Here is a 22,250-nt window from a genome sequence, read left to right as displayed (position 1 = left end):
GCAAGCACCCTTCACGACCACAACAGGTTTACTTGTAACCCCTGGTACAACCACTTTAACTTTCTCTGGTTTCACTGTGACAGCGCTTGACGACCCTTTCTCGGCTACCACAACTGGCTTATTGTCTACCCCTTTCAATTGGACCACTGATTTCCCACTGGTTACCTTTTCTTTTGAACTGGTTTCACTGGAGCGGATCATCATCACCGTTTGCAAGGGTTTCTTAGCCTCCCCTCCCTTGTGTATCAACTCAATCATATGGGTTTCATGGTGAGCTAGTAGCGAATTCTGATTGATATTTGGTGTTTTTGGGGCCTGAACCTCGATCCGATGAGTATCAATGAGCTCTTGTACAACTGTTTTTAGTTTCCAACATTTCTCTGTGTCATGGCCCCGGGCTCCTGAACAATGCTCACAACTCACCGAGCGATCAAGAGTTTTGGGAAGGGGATTCGGCATTTTGGCCTCGATCGGATTCAACATACCCAACTGTCTTAGTCTGTGGAATATGCTGGTATATGATTCTCCCAATGGAGTGAAAGTCATTTGCTTCTGCAACCTTTCATTCTTAAAGGCTTGATTGGGCCGAAAACCTGTTCCAGGAGGGTTTTTGTAGGCTTTTGGGGTTGGATGGGTATTTTGTGGAGCTTGGTAGGGACTCTGTGGAGCCGGCGCACACCATTGTGCATGAGCAGCAGGTTGGGTATAAGTTTGTGCGTGATAGACAGAAAAATGGGGATCTGGCGGTGGGTAGTAGTGTTGTGGTGAGCTATATGGAATGTGGGGGTATGTATGGGGATAGGGTCGAGGCTGGTTGTAGAATGGTGGAAGGTTCCTGGATCCACCCCAAGATGCCGACTCGATCGTTGCAACATCCTCTTTCTTCTTCTTTCCGAGTACACCCCCAGTACCGTTTTGAATGGCCTGGGTGGTTTCTTTGATTGCTGAGTAACTCATGATATTATTGGACTTGAGTCTCTCCTCAACCATGCCTCCCATTTTCACAACTTCATTAAAGGACTTGCCTACTGCTGACACCAAGTGACCAAAATAAGTGGGCTCCAAAGCCTGCAAGAAATAATCAACCATCTCGCTTTCTTTCATCGAAGGGTCAACCCTCTCCGCTTGCTCTCTCCAACAGAATCCATATTCTCGAAAACTTTCACTGGGCTTCTTCTCAATCTTTGTCAATGACAGATGGTCTGGGATGATTTCAAGATTATATTGAAAATGACAGGCGAAGGCTTGGGCCAAATAGTACCATGTGTACCACCTGCTATGATCTAGCGCTGACCCACTCAAACTTTGGCTGAAATATGCCATCAACAATTTGTCTCTTCTACCTGCTCCTCTCATCTTGCTACAGAATCCTCTTAAGTGTGCTACTGCATCGCATGCCTATCATACAGATCAAACTTGGGCATTTTGAACCCTGCTGGCAACTGAACATCTGGGAACAGGCATAAATCATAATAGGCTACACATACTTGGCCTCCCAGCCCCTTCATATCTCAGAACGATTGCTCTAAGCTTTTGACCTTTCTGATCATCTCTTCATGCTCGGGATTTTGGGCAGTTTCTCGGTCTCTGCCGGGATATCAAGATGAGGAGTGTAAGGATATGGTTCTGGAACTTTGAAGGTGGGTTTAAGGGGATAGTACTGGTTGTCGTGAGTGTGAAACAAGGGTTTAATGGAAGATCTGTGTAATGTAGAAGGCGGAGGTTCCACAAAAACAGGTGTAATTGGTGGGGGAGGGTACGGGACTTGTTTGGATGGTGGAGCTTGAGAATTATGGGAAGTGGCGCCATGACATTGTTAGTAGAGGGGAAAGGCTGGAGATAAGTTCACAGTGGGAGGCTCCGGAGGTTGGGCTGATGGTGGGATATAAGCAAGATTGGCGGGATAAACCGGTGGTGGATGCCCTTTCGCCCAAGCTTGGTACATTTCAGCCATCTGCTGTTTTAGCTTATACATTTCTTCCCTCACTGCATTAACGTCCATTTCTTCCACCTTTTTTGATGGGTCGACAATACTTGTTTTCGGTTCCTGGTCGACCATATTCAGCCTGTCTTTCGATCGGGTGTTGTAGGAGTGAGTTGCCAGAATGACAGTCAACTAACCACCTGCCTAGACTTTAATACATCAAACAAACCACCTTCTTAGCGATTTAGGCATTAACAGATTGGTAACCGCACATTGGGCATGAATGCACCTAAACAGTTAACCGTCTCTATTATGTATTTAATCGGTTGCATGCGTCATTCCGGCCTTTCTTACATTCGCTTGCAAACTTCCCATTTTCTTTTCTTTCATTTCCCTTCCTTTCATTCTGGCCTCTATTCTCTCCTTGTTTTTACTCTCTATTATTTTCTTTTTTTCTTTCTTGTTTTTCCTCTCTTTCCTTTTCTTTACTCTCTTGTTTTTCCTCTTATTTCTTTCCCTTTTTCTCTCTTTATTTTTCTTTCTTTTCTTTCTTTTGGTTATGGTCGAATCCTATGGAGATTGCCTACGTATCGTGACCCCGCATGAATCAAACCGAGCGTAGTTTTGGGGATAAGTGCGAAATAAAGTAAAAGCATTTTGGGATTTTCAATTTTCATAAAAATTGCTATTACAAAGACTAACACTAACAGACTCGCAAGAAACTAATAGACTCGAAATACAGACTTAAAAACAAACAGCCCACACACTCTGATAACAGAAATACAGACTCTAAAATAGCTGGCAGACTTTAGCGGAAAGAAAGCACAGACTCAAGAAATCACGAATACATCAATGCCTCAATTGTCCCTAGGACCCGCGGGGCATCATTTGGCCTTGCTGCGGGCCGACTTGCTAAATTCCCCTGAAGGTGGTAGAGATCTTCCATTACCCGGCGAACAAAAATCATCACAGTAGCGATGAACATAGATCTCGTCATATCCTCACAGCTACTGCACTTCATTGCAATATAGTTGGCGACCCTTTTGACTCGCTCTCTTATGACGCCCTTCTCTTGCAACAAACGCCCAATTTGTTCGATTCTACCTTCCAGAGTTCGTTCGGCTACCTAGTTCTATTCTTGGAGTTGTTACAAGTCCCTTTCTAGCCGTGCCATTAAGGCGTAACAATGTTCTCTTTCAGCTTTAAAATTTTTGGCTTGTTTAGCCATTTCACCCTCGAGGTTGCCAATTGCCTTTTCCCAACCTGTGACCCCTCTTTCATATCTTTCTTTCATCTATTGAACGAAAGCTGCACGCCCTTTGGCATTTTTTAGCCAACCTTGCCCGTGCTTTTGCTAGTTCAGACTCAGCTTTCTGCAAGTCATCTTCATAGTCACGTACCTTTTGAGTGAGGTTGTAAATGAGCCTCTCGTCTTTCCTGCTTCGGCCTGGGTTCTCGGCTTTAATTTTCAACTGTCGAACCTAAGCTCTGAGGGTCTTATTTTCTTGCACCAATCTTCTCCTTTCACCTTAGACCTCTTGTGCCTACAAATCATTGTTGAAGGTGACATTTCTCAATTCTTCTCATAGACCATGGATGATGGCCTTATATTCCTTTTCCTTCCCCCCCAAGCTAACCTCTCCTGAATTTTATCATCAAAGCCTTGAACATGAAGCCTTTTGGAGGGCCTCTCGGGCTCTGCTCGTTGTTTACATAAGACATTTTCTCAAACCAAGCAGCATAATTTGGATCTACTTCCCCCTTAGCGATATCTGGTACCTGGGTACCATTTTTTAGATACCGACAGCTATTCCAATCCTGCTGAACTACAACCTCAGGCAATGCAGCTTCTGGATGCAACTCTATGACTTGGGTGCTTAGATCTTCATCTTCAGGCACGACCTGATACCTTCCCAATTGCCTTAAGACCCTTTGCAGTGCATATGGCTGAATACTCCTTATGCCCATTATCCTCAGGTATCCTTTGGTAGAAGTCATATAGATGGCTTCTGTCCTCGGGAGCCATCCTATAGTCGACTCAACCCAACTTGCGTCAAGAGCTTTCAAGTGAGAAACCCATGCTTCAAATCACTCTGGTGCGTTGTAATCTTTTGTCCTCTCCTCATAGCTAATGATGAATTTGTTTGGACTCGAACCATAACTCATGAATCTGGGGTGATGGCGAAGATGCTCGATCAACCACATTTGCAGAATGATACTGCAACCCTCAAAAAACTGAGCCCCTGCTTTGCATATAGTCGATGCGCGATAGATATCTGCTAGCACTAACGGGGCAAGTGTATGATCTTTCTTGGTAGTGAGGATTTGTACGATACTAGCCATACGAATATCCACCGTTCCTTTCTCATTTGGAAAAACCATGATCCCCAAGAATGCCACAATAAATGCGAACAGACAATGAATTTGCCAAAGGCCCTTGTTTTGTTTGTTGCTCAGACCCTTTTCATGCGTTTCAAAACCAGTAGAATGTCCGAACCTGAAGTATAGGAAATGGAAAGCACAACACCCGTTGCTCACACGTTCTTTATTCGTCTGTCTACTAATATTCAGGAGGTCAAAGAACTTGTGCACCGATGGAGCCCTTGGAAATATAAGTTGTTGCTTCCTCAAATCCCGTCCGAATTCAATGTACCCGGCTATCTCCTCCAAAGTAGGGGTGATCTCAAAATCTGAGAAACAAAAGACATTATGGAAAGGATCCTAGAGCGTTACCAAAGCTTTGATCAGATCTTCTCGTGGTTTGATTTCAAAGATGTCTATAAGAGCACCCAAGTGCCTTTTCACCCATTTCTGACCATCTTCGTCTAGATCATTCCACGACATACGCAAGTGTAGCTGAGCCTTTTCCCTGACCACTTCTGGTGGTTCCTGGATGGTATTCATTTGTTCGTGTCGAAGATTAGGGTTAGGGGTGATCGAGTGGATAGTTTTTGAAGAAGAGATGAAGAATAAAGGGAAAAGAAAAGAAGAAAAGAACCATAATTTCTTCCCCTATACGCCAACTTTAGCCATGTGACTGTTTTTGCAAAAGCGGCCCCTTCCCAATTTCACGCGAATTTTGAGGCCGGGGGGAATTATTTTATGACCCTTCACAAACTTGTCCATTCATTTACGAAAATAGCCTTTCGACAACTAAAGAATACTCTGAGGCTATCTCGGCAAGAACGGTTTAAGACATTGCCGAAGTTGGATCCGCTTATTTCGACCAAACATCAAGATTGCATTCACTCAACCACGGACTCTCTTTTCTTGTTTTCCTTTCTCTCTTTTCAAAAAAAAAATAAGGCCAAACCTTATGTAGGTTGCCTACGTATCCCACATCCGGTGAGAATCAGACCTGCGTAGTTCGGTCAATTAAAACAAATTTTCTTAAAAACAAGAGTCTCTCCTCTTTTATTTTTATTTTCATTGGCAAATAAAATGTTTTTTGAAAACAAAAGCTTTTCCTCTTCTTTTTTCTTTTTCATCTCGTTGGTAAATGAAACATACTATTTGAGAACAAAAACTTTTTTTTTCTTTCTTTCTTCCCTCTTTTTGAAAATTCGCCAGTGTTTCGACACTATTTGGACACTGGGTTTTTTCAGAACAAGCGATTAACTCTCTTTTACCCTCATACTGCTATTCCTCTTTCCTCAACTTTTCCCAATATTCGTTATCCGGTCAGCATGCAAGTCCGAAGCAAATAAATGCACAAGTAGCAAGTAAGATGCATCAGGATGGTCTTTTTGTTTCAGGTGCAACTATCCTAGATAGACCCAACCCCTGTGTTGAGTCTCCAAAGTCAAAATGCACATGATGCAAACAAACGTCCTACTAGGGATCCGACATGAGGTTGTGTTTTTCTAGGTTTAAATCCTGGGGTTTTGGTCTAGTCTTGGGGTACCCAAACGGACGATTGGGGCCAAGGAGGGGGCGACGTACCGGGAGCACTGAAGTCTACCTGGCCTTGTCGCTTGCCCAGCCTCGTTCTATTTGGTATAATTTCTACAGAAAAAGTGGGCCACGCGAACGTGTGCACCATTTTCAGAAAAAATCAGAGAGGTGGCATAAGAAAACATTTATAAACAATTCAAACAATAATAAAGCTGTAAATAAATATCATTTAACACAAAAGATTCACAGAATACAGTAATATTAATGATGAATGATGCCAAGTAAAAAAAATCATTAACAAGCTCGAATTCTTGAACCCTAAACTAGAGATTCTGGGTTCGGTCCACAATAGAGTCGCCAGAGCTGTCACACCTCCTTTTTACCTACACCCTGTAAAGGGTATAAATACAAGGGAGTTTTTCCAATTAAAGGACAATCAAAATGGGATTTATTAAAAATCATCAGAGTCGCCACTTGGAAGATTTATGGTGTCCCAAGTCACCGGTTGAATCCCGAATCGAAGAAAATATGACTCTGTAATGCAGTCCGCGAACCAGAAATCCGAGTAAGGAATGCTGTTAACCCAGGAGAAGGTGTTAGGCATTTCCGAGTTCCGTGGTTCTAGCACGGTCGCTTTGATCATACTTGGCTTATTACAATTATTTAATTACTGATTTTATATCCTATGTGCGTTTGTCTATTAACCGCTTTTAAATCACTTGATTATTCGTAAAGGATTTAGTTACGCGTACGTATACTCTTTTCCTTTGGCGCGTCAAAAATCATGTCACGCGAACGTGTCCATAATTAATATCGCCTTGTTTATTTATTTAAAAAATATTTTTTGAGGTTGTGCGGACGCATCCCTCGTGTTGTTTTTAAGATCATAATCATGTCACGCGAACGTGTCCACAACCACGATAATCTATTAAACGTGCCTAAAGCAAACTACGATAATTTGTTATTTGTTGTATCTAAATCATAAGAAACTAGAAGAGGTCCATGGAAAATTCGCTAAATGGCACACCTCAAACTTAATTGCCTAAAATTCTTAATTACAAATTATGAGGGACATAGACTATTGGTGTCATTAACATCGTTCACCTCAATTGTTTTAAAGGCTGAATTATTTAACATTCGATGAAGTTAAAGTTCCCCATGGTCGTTTAATTAACAATCAAAGGCCGCAAATGGGCTTCTTATGTGAAGTCCAGAGCCAGGAAAGCTAGCGAAAGGCCTGGGCGTAACTGGGTCACAATTATGACCCAAATCATACTCGAAAAAGCTGTTAAGCTTCGGCCCAGGACTGAGCCCAATTTCGAAACCCCAACAGGTCTGAGTGGAGAACTCAGCATCGAGTCCTTGCAGGCCAAAACCCAGCGATATTCAACAACATGTTTGATCTAGTTTTTCTTAGCAAGCAATGACAAATGGAATTCTCATCAACGGACAACATATTCGATTTAGTTTTAAACCTGTACCAATATGAGTAATGCATTTTGACCTTATCCTACTATAGAAAACTTTTACATATCTAAAAAACTCAAAAATTCATTCTAAACCCAATTCATGAACCTAATTAACTTGAGTACCCAAAGACTTATGCCAATCAGACCAGTATTCATAAAGTCTTATTCCCACAAAGCAGGAAGTCACCCCCTTTAATCGAATGCACTCTGATTTCAGTCAAAACTAGATGATAAACTAAAACTCAACAGAGTCTAACCACATCCAGGAACATATGCATAACAAACAGTAAATAGCTTAAATCACAGTCCCTATATACAAGATCCAAATGTCCTGAACTACTTACATACAATCAAACCATCAGACCATGTGCTTCATCACAAACGAAAGGCAACATGAGTTTTCTAAGGAATAACACGCTACTATTATATGAAAATGGACAGATCAGACTAAATGCCATTACAATATACCACTAAACTCCAGAAATTGCAAGTAAACAGCTAATATTGATGATTAAAAAGGAAAACAGTATTCATTCATGAGGATATTCATGTAATTATAGCTCTCATACTTGCATTTCATCTCCTATAGAATCAGGGAATACCTGGAATTAAACGAAATAAGAAAAAGGGAGAATCAGCAGTAGACAGCAGAGATCATCAGCAGGTTCCAGTAACAGAAACAAACCAACAAAGCATGTTCGAAACCCAGAAATGAAGTACTGCAACCCAGAAACCAGTCTCAAACACCCAATTAAATCAGCTGACCTCAGAACCAACCCTAATGACTAAGTTTCAAACCATTTATAAGCTCAAACAATCAGGAAAATTGATTTAGGAAGAAGAGAATTTCAGATTATAAAGCTCAAACCCAATGAAACAGTATTTTCTGCAGAAGTTTCAGCTGTTTTTGTTTTCCATAATTTTTATTCTCTTTCAAGTCTCTTGGGTCTGTATTTTAGCTCCTGAATCCCTGCCTTGAAAGGCAAAATAGAGATGCCTTTATAGGCAAGGCATTAGGGCAAGCCTCAAGAGTTTATTTTTTGCCTTTTGGTCCCTTTTTAATTTTCATTTTAGCTTAATACCCCTAGTTCAAATTCAGATTTTGTCAAGTATTCCCCCCACAGCTTCCTAGAAGCTTCCCAGACAGTTACATCAAGATTCCTTAAGCAGACTGACAAAATTACCCTTTTATCTTCTTAAAATTACTTCAAGAATTCCAAACGGGTCAACTTGACCCAAGGACATAGACCAAATTAAATGGGCCACACTTGCCAAATGGGTCTGCAACAGACTAAATCCCAATTCGTATATTAACAACCCTAAACTCTATGAGCTTCTGAGAGACAGAACCATCCAAGTATTGGAACAATTTTCAAAACTAAGACCCTAAACCAAATTACTACTAACTGACACAAATAGAGGAGAAAAAAAAGAAATCCTCAACTAATCATGCATGAATAACAAAACTTCGGAACAACTAAATAAAAACCTAGAAGAGGAGATGAAGTAGAAACACAGAAGAAAAGATAAACAAATAAACAAAACGGACAAAGAAGATACCTAACACCAGCCAGAAACTGATCCGACAAACTTTGCAGGGCTTTTCAAATTACTGACCGGAATAGCCCTTAATCGTGTATATTCATGTGAAAATACGTGACTAAAGTCTGTTACAGTCTGAAACCTTCAGCACACCCGTTGATTTAGACTTTGGGATTTTAGGATTCTTCTCTTCAAATTAAGGTTCGAGAAGTTCTGGGTAGATTCGAAGGAAATTGGTCCGGGATTTAGAAAGAGGGGAGTGGGGGGTCATGGGGTGTCATTTTGGTGGCGTTTGGAGGTGGCGCCGCCACCAGACGATGGTGGATTTAGGGGCGGCTCAGCTAGGGTTAAGTCTGGGTTTCTGATAGACGGGGTGTTTGGCACGATGAAATGAGGGGGGTAGGGCGTTAGGACATATTTATATTAGGTGAGGGCTGAGTTGCGGACCGTTTGATCAACTGAGATCAACGATCCAGATCAACAAGAAGAAACGACGTCGTTTGAATTAATTGCGGTATTTGGACCGGGTGAGGCGGGTTTGGGCCGGGTTTCTGCGAGAATTGGGTGGGTAGGCTAATGATGTAGGTTTGGGCTTGGTATTTGGATTGATTTTGGCCCAAATTTTCCTTTCATTATTTCCTTTTTTCCAATTCATTTTTTCCCTTTTTTTAACAAAAATCTTTTTCTTTTCCAAAATTGAAATTAAAAGTTAAATTGAATCCTAAACCAAATTATCCTACCACATTAAATTAATTAACCCTAATAAATGTTACTACAAATAATTAAAAATCAAATTAAAGGAAAAAACTACCAAAATTCGACATTAAAATTAAAAGTGCAAAATAAACTATTTTTGTGATTTTTTCCATTTTTATAAAATAATTAATTTGTCTATTAATCCTAAAATGTAAAATTAAATCCTAAATGCAAATGCAAAGTATTTTTTGTATTTTCTCATCAATTAAAATGCACAAACAAAATGCAAACAATTAGCAGAAAATGCCACAAAATCCGACAAAATTGCAAACACTGACAAAAATTATTTTGTTTTGAATTTGTTGGAGTAATACGTATAGGAAAAAAATCACATGCTCACAACTACCACCGGTCTCTAATGACTGGACGGTGCAGGCCTTCACTCAAGGTCTGAACGAGCGAGGCTCAGTGGCTTCGAGGTAGCTGAAAGAGAATCTAGTCGAATATCCCGCCGTAACCTGGTCGGACGTCCACAACCGATACCAGTCGAAAATCAAGGTCAAAAATGACCAGTTAGGAGCCCTCTCAGGCTTAGCATACCCAAGCAGGCTCTTGGCAAAGGAGCCAAATCCAAACAAAGAAAGATATCAACCATACACCGAAGATAGAAGTAACACCACGAGGCGCAACCCACCTCGCAACGATCAAAGGATAGACCGAAGATAGAATCCCCGGGGACTCATCAATAGAGCCGGATTCGACAGGAATGTGGGGCCGACGGAGGCGCCTCACTTATCATAATACAACTTCAATGTCAATGTATTGGACATCGTGTTCGCCATAAGCAAAATCAGAGATGCCAGATGGCCCAGACCTGTACAATCGGATCCTTCATAAAGGAACTATAATTTAGTATGCGAATTTCAGAACACGCATAGACACAGGACCGAAGATTGCGGGCAACTACTGGAGGAAGTGGCCCGGTTACTCGACAATCTCCATCTTCGGGAATTCCTCAGCGACCGAGCAAAAAATCGGTCTCGAGAAAGTGAAACATCCAAAAGGGACAAGGCAGACGAGCCGGAACACGTCATCCACACGATCTTCTAAGATAGCAACCATGAGATACACCCTCGGCATTATCCCAATAAAGGACCGTACCGCAGCCTCCAAACGAATACACCAGATCAAAAGCGCCATCACCACTGAGGCTTAACCATCTCCCTTTTGATTTTATATTTAATAATTAACCCTTATGCAGGCGCCCGACTAAAGCAGTCAAAGCACTAACCCAGGTCGAAGACCTTAAGGTTTCAAAGCATCCATGCACTCTTTTCCTTTGACCGAGTTTTTATCCCGAGAAGGGTTTTACCGCAAGGTTTTTAACGAGGCAACATCTGTATGCTACCTAAGAAAGACTCAACAAGTGTTCGAGGCTTCTTTTGCAATCAACCTTGAACACTGGGGGGAATCCCCCCGGAAGGCCAGCCGCTTGGAAAAGCCAAGAAACTCCGAATGGGGTCCCAATAGGAATATGATGTTTTGGGCCAAACGGTCGAATGAACCGTGTCCGTATAGTCGGGCTGCCGATAGCAAAAACATATACACTTGTACCAAATAATTGAAGAATATCTCTTATCAAAGAATCTCACGCTCCAAAAGAAGCTCGGCACCTCCGCAAAAGCGACTTCTCCGCCAAAAATGTCTCAAACACTCGGGGACTGACATCGACAACTCAACACCTAAACAACCTCCGGGTCGGGACTCCAAGCTCATAAGCCCTCAATGAGGCAACATGAAAATCACTAAATGTATCCAAGGCCGAAAGTGCCCCGAATACTTGGGGACTGGCATAAAAATCTCAAAATATGCATGACCTTAGGGTCAGGATCTCCGAAATTGCCATTCATTAAACAACCCGAGGCTTTAAGACCCCGAACGGGCAGACTCAGTCTTGTAAGATCTACATAAGGCAATAACTATATCTGTAAGACCTCAAGCAAGGCATGATCTACACTTGTACCAAGTGAAAATATCTGTAAGACCTCAAGCAAGGCATGAATAACAGTTGTACGAAGTATCCAAAACTGTACGACCTTAAGGCATGTAAAACTTGTAATACATTACTAAAGGAATAAACTCGATCTCAAAGTTTCGGCTATATATCGAACTTTTAAGACCCCTAAAAAGGGATACCCTCGAAATAGATGTCGAAACTATCTCACTCGAGACTCAAAGGCTCCGGCTGAACACAAATGACTCTGGTCACAAGGCTCTACCAGCCAAACTAACGCGACTCGAGAACGCTCGACCGTCGCTACAAAATTATAGGCCTTCAATTTTTTCAAATCTGCTTCAGAGAGAACCGGTTAAACAAGCTACCATCGATATAGACAAAAGAGCTTTGACCGCGTCATCTCCTAAACATCGGCTTCGAGATACTCAGCCTCCGAGCCAAACCTCCTGAGGTACTCGATCATCGTCATATAATGACTCACAATCGAGGTTTTTTATTAAGCCGTCGAAGAGTCAGGCATACACTATTTCAAAAATCCTTATTGAGGGAAAATAAAGCCTATATAAATGGTTGCATCGACCAAAGCATAAGAGCCATTGTCACTAGCCTAATGAGCCTCAGGGCCACACACATAAATGGTCGCATCGACCAAGAGCCATTGTCGCCAGCCTAATGAGCCTTAGGGCCACATACATAAAAGGTTGCTTCGACCCAAGGAATAAGAGACGATGTTACCAGCCAATGCAAATACAAAACATGAGGGTCAAATAAGCTCGAGTCGTAACCCGATTCGGAGACTGAACCTAAAATTATTGACTAAATATGCCTAAGAGCAAGGCGTAAGAGCCATTGTCGCCAACCCACACTAAAAAAGGCCGCATCGACCCAATGCATAAGAGCCATTGTCGCAAGCCCACATAAAAGGTTACATCAACCAAGCACATAAAAGCCTATAGGCCATCCTAACGAGCCCCGGGGCCGTATCACTAATCTAAGGATTCATACCAACTCAAAGGTCGATTGATCTTGCTGGAATATCTATAAAGAGGAACTCAGAAGATATAGAAATCACGAGGTTTCCCCCTTGTACATACATGTAATAAAATACAAGCTCCATTTATAGTGTACTATGAAAGCACTATATACAAATAAAAAATAAAGAAAATACACGTCCCCCTCAGGAACTACGACCCGGTGGACCTGTCCTCGCCATCTTCAGCATCAGGCAGAAGGAACTTGGCATCATACTCCTCTGCCTTGGGTTGCTCGATCTCCTCCGAAAGATTGAAACCTCTGGCGTGAACATCCTCAAGAGTTTCCCTCCGAGATTTGCACTTTGCGTATTCTTTACTGTTGCTCGCACGACCAAGAGTTCTCCTTAGCTCAGCTCTAGCAGTGGCAGCACTCTTCAAATAAGTCGTTGCTTTTTGTTCTGCCCTAGTGTTGCTCATCACAGTCTTAGCCCGGGCATTCACCAGCTCAGTCTTCGCCTTCAAAAGCTTAGACTCGAGCCTTGCAATCATGTTCGCCTGCATAAAATCACTCGCATGAGTAGTGTGAATTCGCATCTCCAGGGTGGAAACTTTAGCCAAAGCACTCTCATTGGCTGCAACTTGGGCATCTATACGGGCCTGCTGCTCATCGAACTCACATTTGACCCTGCCAACTTTTCCCTAGAGTCGTTCCAGCTCCTCCGTTTTGCTCTCCAACTGGAATATCAAAACATTAACCTCCTGTATACGGCAAAATCAGAGGGCCTAATTTCTTGCTATTGAGTTACTTAAGAAGAACACCTCGAGACCCCGAGGACGAGAAGCTGTGACCGAGTTCCATCCCTTGGAGCTAGTTAAGGTCCGACATAAAGAGAACACAGGTCGAGGCTAGAGTAGAATGGGGAATTCCCAAGGCACACGGCTAAGTTTGACAATGCCAGCCTACCCAGAGCCTGTATCAAGGCGTCCACTCTAGCCGTCCCATCTCCATGCCTTTACAATTAATGTATTTTGTACTATGACGGGATTCCTCTCTTATATAAAGGGTACCCTCACCACTTTGCAAAGGGTTGTTGTTTCTCAAACTATTCTACACTAGATCAATAACAACTCTCTCTCTCTTTTCTCTCTAACTTACTCGCTCGAGACTACCTCTTTCACTCATTGCTTTCATACTTGTTCTTTGTTTATTTTTTGATATCAGCATAATGAGCCTCATTTAATTATATTCTAACTGTTAGTCTCTTCCCGGTTAACTCCGATATCTCGAGCCTGAGCCTAGGCATCGACCTCGAGGCCCTTCATCGGTTAGCTCGAGGCCCAAACAGCTAACTCATCGGTTTGATTGTAACCTTATTTTAGTTTGTACTTCGTTGTTAAGCTTCACATATCTAGTATCAGCTACTCTAACAACTAGCATAAAAATAGATCACCTATTTTTAGAGTTCCATCAACAAATTTAATTGTTATTACCATTTTCACGGTAAACACCTCCGAAAATGAAAGAAGGAGCATACGTCAACATGAAATACAAGATACCTGTCTCTCGAGGCAGCTCTCGCGGCTCCGGCTTCGATCCGCCTCACATTGCAGGGATACCACCTTGTTTCCTTTTTTTACACAAAGAAGCTTAAGGGATTTCTCCCTATCCGAAGCTTTCCGCAACCGAGCTTCATAGCGAAGTAGCTCGTATTTGAGCCTGTCAAAGGCCTACGAAAGAAAATTCAATAAGAAGGAAGAGTGTAAAACTGGAATAGTCCTATGCCAGTTACCAAACTTACCATAAAGCCGAGCCACTGAGACTCACCAAAGGCCGAGCCAATGTCTGATGGCTTAGTGTCCCCCGAAGTGCCTTTGTCAGGAGAAGAAGAAGGAACCAGTGATCCTTACTCTTTGAAGCGCCATCAGCACAAACGGGGAATGATCTTTTGAGAACGGAAGCCTCTGAAACTGAATGATCGGTCGAATTGCCTCTCTTGAACCGCTGAGAAGGACTTGCCCCGCTGCGAGCCTCCTCACACCCCGGCGATTCTTTTCTTTTATCAGCCACCCTCGACCCCGAGGTCGGTAGTCTCTCCTCCTCCCCACAGGACATGGCCTCATCTGGGAAGAATCTCCAATACCTGCGGCGGCTAAGTTTGTACGCTAAAAAGAATAGTACTACTCTAGGGAAATAAGCCACCAAGCGCCTACCATGATGCCTTGCCTCCTATCTCCCCTTGGATAGGTATCTCCACCTGCACTTATCATAGGTCCCCAAGGCTTCCCTCCTCACCTTCTCTTTTGCATGCTTGATAGCCCGAGCCAATCTCTGCTCGGTCCCTGTCGATATCTTACGGGCTATTTGATTTGTCGTGAATACTTCCTGCAGATAAGTGGCAACCTTCCCTTCGATCTTGGACTTGGCCGTAGTCAGCGCAGTAACCTCCTTTTGAGTATTTTGGAGAAGATCGTGGGTCGATGCCAATTCCAAGGCAACCATCTCGTTTCATTCCTTTAACCTGAGGATCTCCACATCCTTTTGCCCTATCAACAAATCCCTTTGACCGATCTGCGAAGGGAAAGGTAAACCAGTCGGTATCGAATTATGGGAGAGAGGGAAAGACTCATGCAAAAAAAAAAATACGTGCTCGGCAAGGGAACCGTTTTTTTCTGAGTGCTCCCTCCAAAGTATCCCAGAGCTCTCCTGACTCTTTCTCATTTCGGGCTGAACGAGCCTCTGACACTCGCAGTCTCAAGGATAGCCTCTCAAGCTCCTTTTCACGGCACGAAAGCTCCTCGTTAAGCCTGGAGAGGGCATGGTCATACATCTCCTTACACTATAGCAAAATAGAAGAGTTAGAAGAATGAATAAAGATGCTCGAGACTAAAGGAAATATAAATAAAGCAGCTATTACCTACTGCATGAACCTATGAGCCGCCTTGACAGAGCCAGGAGCGTTAAGATCAACGTTCTTGCTAACATCATCAAGAATGTTGCCAAGCGTGTCTCCCCTCTTGAAAGGACCCCCGGCTATGGCGGCATTTGCATCTTGAGAAGCCCTTAACTCCCTTGACGAGAACTGGGGGCACAAACTTAAACCACCTATGTCATCAATGTCTCTAGAGGGCAACTCCTGCCCTAGGAAAGCTCTGAATCCCGACCCTTCAGGATCAGCGACGATGATCCCTCAAGTGGAAACTACACCAGATCCGGTCATGGGATCTGGGACAACATTGACATCCTCCTCGAGGGTCTTCGATTCATGGGACTAACCCAAGTCAGCCGTTCCCGATTCAACAGCCTCCGGTCGAGGCACCTGCAAGGCTCCTGCGCCCGACCTCATCCTGTGTGCCAACCGACACTCACTCTCTTAATCCTCATCCTCGACACTTGGGCTTGATCTAGAAGTCAAAGTCGAGGTCTTAGTAACGGCTTGAGGCTCGCGTGACTTAGGTTTCTTTACTATAGGAGGATCGGCAGCCGCATTAACTTTCCTTTTCTTGCCCTTGGCGGGCTTTGAAGTTTCCACCTCGCCACCAGGGGGTGGCCTCATCCGCATATTCTCACCAAGCCTACATGAGCGTAGTGACTGTAGCTTATCAGCATAAAGGATTCGAGGAAAAACAAAAATCAAAGGCAAGAAAGCTTTACCATGATTCTTGGCCACCCACAGCTTCTTAGCCAGGTCAGGCCAACACCGAAAAAGATATGGGAATGCGGTGTCCAATCGCTTGATCCATCCTAGTATATCCGAGATAACTCTGGGGTACCAAGCGGTAGATGCATAAACCAAAAAAAGGTCATGTCTTCAAAAGAAAGGAAATGAAATCACAGATCCAAGGGAAAAAAGAGCTTACGCTGTGTTTTCCACTTCTTCAGGAAAGGCATCCTCCCGGTCGGAATGATGTCTAAGGTCCTCACACGGACGAACCTACTCATCCACCCTCGATCCTTATCCTCATCGATGCTCGAGAAAAATGATTTTTTGGATCGGTGGTGAAGCCTAATCAATCCTCGATAAAATTGAGGGTTGTACAGCCTAATCAAATGGTCGAGGGTAAAGGTCTCACCCTCAACCCCATCGGAGAAATGGCGGAGCATCAAGACTATCCTATAGATAGAAGGATAGATTTGACCGAGTTTCACTTGATATTTGTCAAAAAATCGAGGATAACCGGATCTATCTTTGAGGGAGAGAATTCAGAGGAATGGACAGGACCCAAAGTGAATGGGTAAGTATACACGTGTAGTAAGCCAACCTTGTGATCCATTATATTTTTATCAGGGCTGGGAATCTCCACCTTTACTGCCTCGTTCCATCTGTATTCTATCTTCACCGTCTTTATGTTAGTCACGACACTAATATATCGAGACACGTGCTGGCATCGGCCAAGTGTGGATGAAGTGTTGTCGATGGTAAAGTCCTTCGACATATCAAGCTTGGTGGGAGTACATTGTCCCAAGGTAGGTATCACTTTGGGTTTCCCTTTAGACGTTCGAGATGAAGAGGCAGCCTCGTCTCTCTGAGGAACCGTCTTGGAGGTTCTAGCCATGGTAATGGTGAAATTTCTTTGAGAAAGTAAGAAGAAAGGACGCAAGTACGATGGGTCTAGCTTTGCAAATCTAAAGTAGTTGGGAAAGTAAGAGTTATCCAACAATTGGTGCCTTTATAGGAGCCTTTTCGGAAGCAAAAGGGACAAACTTGTAGCAATTTGTGGGCTTCTTGATAGTCGTGTTTGACGACGACCCTTGCACGATTTTTTGGGCAAGGAATTTAATGCTCTGGTAGGCTGGCATCACAACGATGACTCCCTCAGGTTAAAAGCTCATAATAATTTCTTTTCGCTCCTCTCTAAGAATAACAGGGACTATCTGTATGCGGCAAAATCGGAGGGTCCAATTTCTTTTCATCAAGGCACCTCAGAAGACCATCTCGAAGTCTCGATGATACAAGGTCATGGTCAAGTTTTCTCCCTCGAGGTTAGTCGAGGCCCGATCTTGGAATAATATTGACCGTGGCCACGGTAGAAATACGGGAGTTCCCAAGGCACGTAGCTAGGACTTACAGGGTCTAGTGGACTGCCCTAATTCTTGATCATGACGTCACCTAGCCATCCCATTCCCATCTCTTTATCATTAATGCATTTTCTACTATGTTGGGATTCCTCTCCTATATAAAGGGGATCCTTGTTATTTTGTAAAATTTTATTGCTTCAGTTGCTCCACACGAAATATACAGGAACATTTTATTTGCTCTCTAACATATTCTCTTGATGCTATTGGTTTCATTTATTATCTTCATATTTGTTCATCATTTATTGCTTATTATTGACCATAAAGAGCCTCCGTTAATTTTATCATAACTGTTAGTCGTACATTGACCCTCATCGACAGCTCACATCGAGCTTCAGAATCAACCTCGAGGCCCCTGAATCGACAAGCTCGAGGCCCCGATTATTGACCCATCAGTTTGGTTATCCCCCTATCTTTAACTCGCATTTCGTTTCAAAATCTCACACATATATCATCAACTGCTTAACAACTAGCATACAAATAGATCATGTATTTTTAAAGTCCCATAATAAAATTTAATTATTATTACCATTTTCACGGTAAACAGAGAGATCCTCAAGCCATGGCATGGTGTCTTCCAGCTATGAGGATGATGCTTTTAGACTATGACGCCTTTGGACATATTGGCGATATTTCAGCCCATGAGATGTAATAATAATGATGTTAACAAGACAAGGCTTGGTCTTGTGAAATGGAGGGCAGAGATTAGCCCGGCAGAAGTGAAAATAGATAGTGCCAAAAAAGAGCAAAATTTATGCATGGAGGGACAGTGCTTAGTCCTATGAGAAGGCAGTGCTATGCCTCATGCAAAATTGGAGATAGAGCCTAGTCTCATGCAAGATGTGGGACATGAATTAGTCCCATGCAAAACCGAAGGCAATGCTTAGCGTTATGAAAATATAGAGGTGGGGCATAACCTTATGCAAGATGCGGGACAAGGCTTAGTCCCATGCAAATTGAAGGCAGTGCTTAGCCTTATGCAAATATGGAGGCAGGGCTTAGCCTCATGCAAGATGCGGGGCAAGGCTTATTCCTATGCAAATGGAAGGCAGTTCTTAGCCTTATGCAAATATGGATGCAGGGCTTAGCCTCATGCAAGATGCAGGATAGGGCTTAGTCATGTGCAAATGGAACACAGTGCTTAGCCTTATGCAAATATGGAGGCAGGTCTTAGCCTCATGCAAGTGCGAGACAGGGATTAGTCCCATGCAAATGGAAGGCAGTGCTTAGCCTTATGCAAATATGGAGGCAGGGCTTAGCCTCATGCAAGATGCGGGATAGGGCTTAGTCCCATGCAAATGGAAGCCAGTGCTTAGCCTTATGAAAATATGGAGGCATGGCTTAGCCTCATGCAAGATGCGGGATAAGGCTTAGTACCATGCGAATGGAAGGCAGTTCATAGCCTTATGCAAATATTGAGGCAGGCTTAGCCTCGTGCAAGATGCGGGACAGGGCTTAGTGCCATGCAAATGGAAGGCAATTCTTAGCCTTATGCAAATATGGAGGCAGGGATTAGCCTCATGCAAGATGCGGGACAGGGCTTAGTCCCATGCAAATGGAAGGCAGTGCTTAGCCTTATGCAAATATGGAGGCAGGTCTTAGCCCGATGCAAGATGCGGGACATGGCTTAGTCCCATGCAAATTGAAGGAAGTGCTTGGCCTTATGCAAATATGGAGGCAGATCTTAGCCTTATGCAAGATGCGTGACAGGGCTTAGTCTCATGCGAATGGAAGGCAGTGTTTAGCCATATGCAAATATGAAGGTTGGGCTTAGACTCATGCAAGATGTCGGACAGGGCTTAGTCCCATGCAAAGAACAAATAGCAAATAAGGGTAGAATGTTTCTTAGCTGGGGATACGTTCAGTGTCTATTAATTTTTCTTCATGTATATATATATATTTGTGAATTCTATCGCTATGTCATATGTGCCTACACTCAAAGAAAAATTTTATGTTTCGTAAGGGGAGGTTGATTCGTGCCTTTGTCCGCTGGCCTTGCTCTGCTCCATTCTAGAGGCCTTGTTTGAGTTTCCCTAGGTAACACCTGATTGTTACGGAAATAAAGCCTTCAAAAATATGCAATTATTGATAAAAATAGAGTCATTTTAGAAACATAGTGAAATATCAAGTATTTTCAGATGAACTAGTGACTCTAACACATTTCAGAGACATTGCAGCTTTCTCGTGTTAGAATTTTGAGGGTACTCCTCAAAATTCTGACCCAGTTTGGTAGATGATCCTTCATCCTTTTGCGAGTAACGAAACTTGTTGAACCTTTTTCGCAAAATTCTGCCCCAGTTTCTTTACCAATTTTTGACTGTCTTGCATATGCTGGCGTCAGCTGGACTTGCTCCAGAATTTTGAGGGTCCTCCTCAAAATTCTGCCCTAGTTTCTGGTTCTGGGGGAAATGAAAATTTTATTATGATATTATCGAACCCACAGGGATGTCTACGTATCCCCTCTTAAATGTGAATCAGATCAAGCGTAGTTCAATTACATTAGATGTAAATAGTGTAAGCATAATATCTCTTGACTGCGACTGAATTAATTGGTTTCGGCCAAATATCTCCGTCCATTTCTGCAACTATGAGCGCTCCACCTGTTAGCACCCTATAAACCATGTAAGTACCTTGCCAATTGGGAGAGAATTTCCCTTTGGCTTCATCTAGATGTGGGAAGATCTTCTTCAGCACCAGCTATCCTAGTGCAAATTTCCTTGGTTTGACCGTTTTGTTGAAAGCTCTGGACATTCTATTCTGATAAAGCTAATAGTGACATACTGCGTTCATTTTTTTTCCATCTATAAGGGCCAATTGTTCATAGCGTCTCCTTATCCATTCTGCATCGCTGAGTTCGGTTTCATGTATGATCCTTAAAGGAAGAACCTCTACCTCGGTTGGGATGACAGCTTTGGTACCATACACTAGCATGTAGGGAGTTGCCCCAGTTGATGTACGAACTGTAGTGTGGTATCCCAACAAATCAAAGGGTATCTTCTCGTTCCATTGCTTGTGGTTTTCTACCATCTTCCTTAGTATCTTCTTGATATTTTTGTTGGCAGCTTCTACAACTCAATTAATCTGAGGTCTATAGGTTGTGGAATTCTTGTGCTTGATTTTGAAAGTCTCACAAATGGCCTTCATTAGATCACTATTGATATTGACAGCATTATCAATGACAATAGACTCGGGAACTCTGAATTGGCAAACAATACGATCCTTGACAAAGTATGTGATGACTTTCTTGGTCACAACTTTGTAGGATGCATCCTCTGCCCATTTTGTGAAGTGGTCAATGGCTACTAGAATGAACCTGTGCCCATTTGAAGCAGTTTGCTCAATAGGACCGATGACATCAATTCCCCAGGTGGCAAATGGCCAAAGCGAGCTTGTTGCATTGAGCTCATTCGGCGACACTTTTATCATATCGTCGTGCACTTGACATTTGTAGCATTTGCGGACATACTAGATGCAATCCGTCTCCATAGTCATCCAAAAGTACCCGACCCTAAGAATCTGCTTGGCCAAGACAAAACCATTCATATGTGGGTTGAAGGTCCCAGCATGTATCTCCTCAAGTAGTTTATAAGCCACTTTTGCATCGACACATCTTAGCAATCTCAAATCAGGTGTTATTCTGTACAAGTTTCCTCCGATGTGGAAAAAGTGATTGGACAATCTCTGAAGTTTGCATTTCTGAGTACGATTCGTATGCTATGGATATTCTCCTTTTGCCAAATATTCTTTGATGTCATGGAACCAAGGTTTTCCATCTATCTCTTCCTCGACATGAGCATAGTAAGCCGGTTGATTATGGATTCTCACTGGGATGGGATCAATGAAATTCTTATCTGGATGTTGTATGATGGATGACAAGGTGGCCAAAGCATCGGCAAACTCATTCTGAATTCTAGGAACATGCCAAAACTCTATCTTCGTGAACATTTTCCTCAATTACTGCACATGGTGCAGATATGGCAATATCTAGGAATTCTTGGTGGCCCACTCTCCATGTACTTGGTGCACGAGAAAATCTAAATCACCAATTACCAGTAGCTCCTGAATATACATGTCGATTGCCATGTTGAGCCCTAGTACGCAGGCTTCATACTCTGCCATGTAGTTGGTGCATGTAAATCTGAGTTTAGCAGATACCGGATAATATTGACCTGTTTTTGATGCCAAAACCGCTCCAATTCCCACTCCTTTGATATTTGTAGCTCCATAAAAAAACATCCTCCATCTGTCGTATACTTCACTAATGTCTTCTCTTACGAATGACAGTTCTTCATTTGGAAAATACATTTTTAAGGGTTCGTATTCTCCTCCCACTGGATTTTTAGCAAGATGGTCTGCCAATGATTGTTCTTTGTCTGCCTTTTGAGTTACATAGACGATATCGAACTCACTTAGAAATATCTGTCGTTTGGCTAACTTCCTAGTTGTCATAGGTTTCTGAAATATATACTTCAGGGGGTCCATCCTAGATATGAGGTATGTGGTATAAGCGTAGAAGTAATGCCTCAATTTCTGGGCCGTCCAGGTCAAAGAACAGTAAGTGCATTCCAGCAGAGAGTATCATGCTTCATAATGTGTGAATTTTTTACTTAAGTAGTATATGGCTTGCTCCTTTTTCCCTGTCTTGTTATGTTGTCCTAGA

General features: G+C 42.8%; 2 protein-coding genes across 2 annotated transcripts; both read right to left on the bottom strand.

Annotated features, from left to right (window-relative positions):
- Positions 1–20,662: 20,662 nt before the first annotated feature.
- LOC138875208 (uncharacterized) lies at positions 20,663–21,016 on the bottom strand. The gene has a single exon (XM_070154032.1). It carries the CDS (start codon positions 21,014–21,016, stop codon positions 20,663–20,665), a length of 354 nt encoding a protein of 117 aa, XP_070010133.1.
- Positions 21,017–21,574: 558 nt separating this feature from the next.
- LOC138875207 (uncharacterized) lies at positions 21,575–22,072 on the bottom strand. Its single transcript, XM_070154031.1, has one exon. The coding sequence runs from the start codon at positions 22,070–22,072 to the stop codon at positions 21,575–21,577; it is 498 nt and encodes a 165-aa protein (XP_070010132.1).
- Positions 22,073–22,250: the final 178 nt, after the last annotated feature.

This window comes from Nicotiana sylvestris, chromosome 8 (assembly GCF_000393655.2).
Source record: "Nicotiana sylvestris chromosome 8, ASM39365v2, whole genome shotgun sequence".
Lineage (NCBI taxonomy): Eukaryota > Viridiplantae > Streptophyta > Magnoliopsida > Solanales > Solanaceae > Nicotiana > Nicotiana sylvestris.
This window is presented reverse-complemented; position numbering and strand designations above follow the sequence as displayed.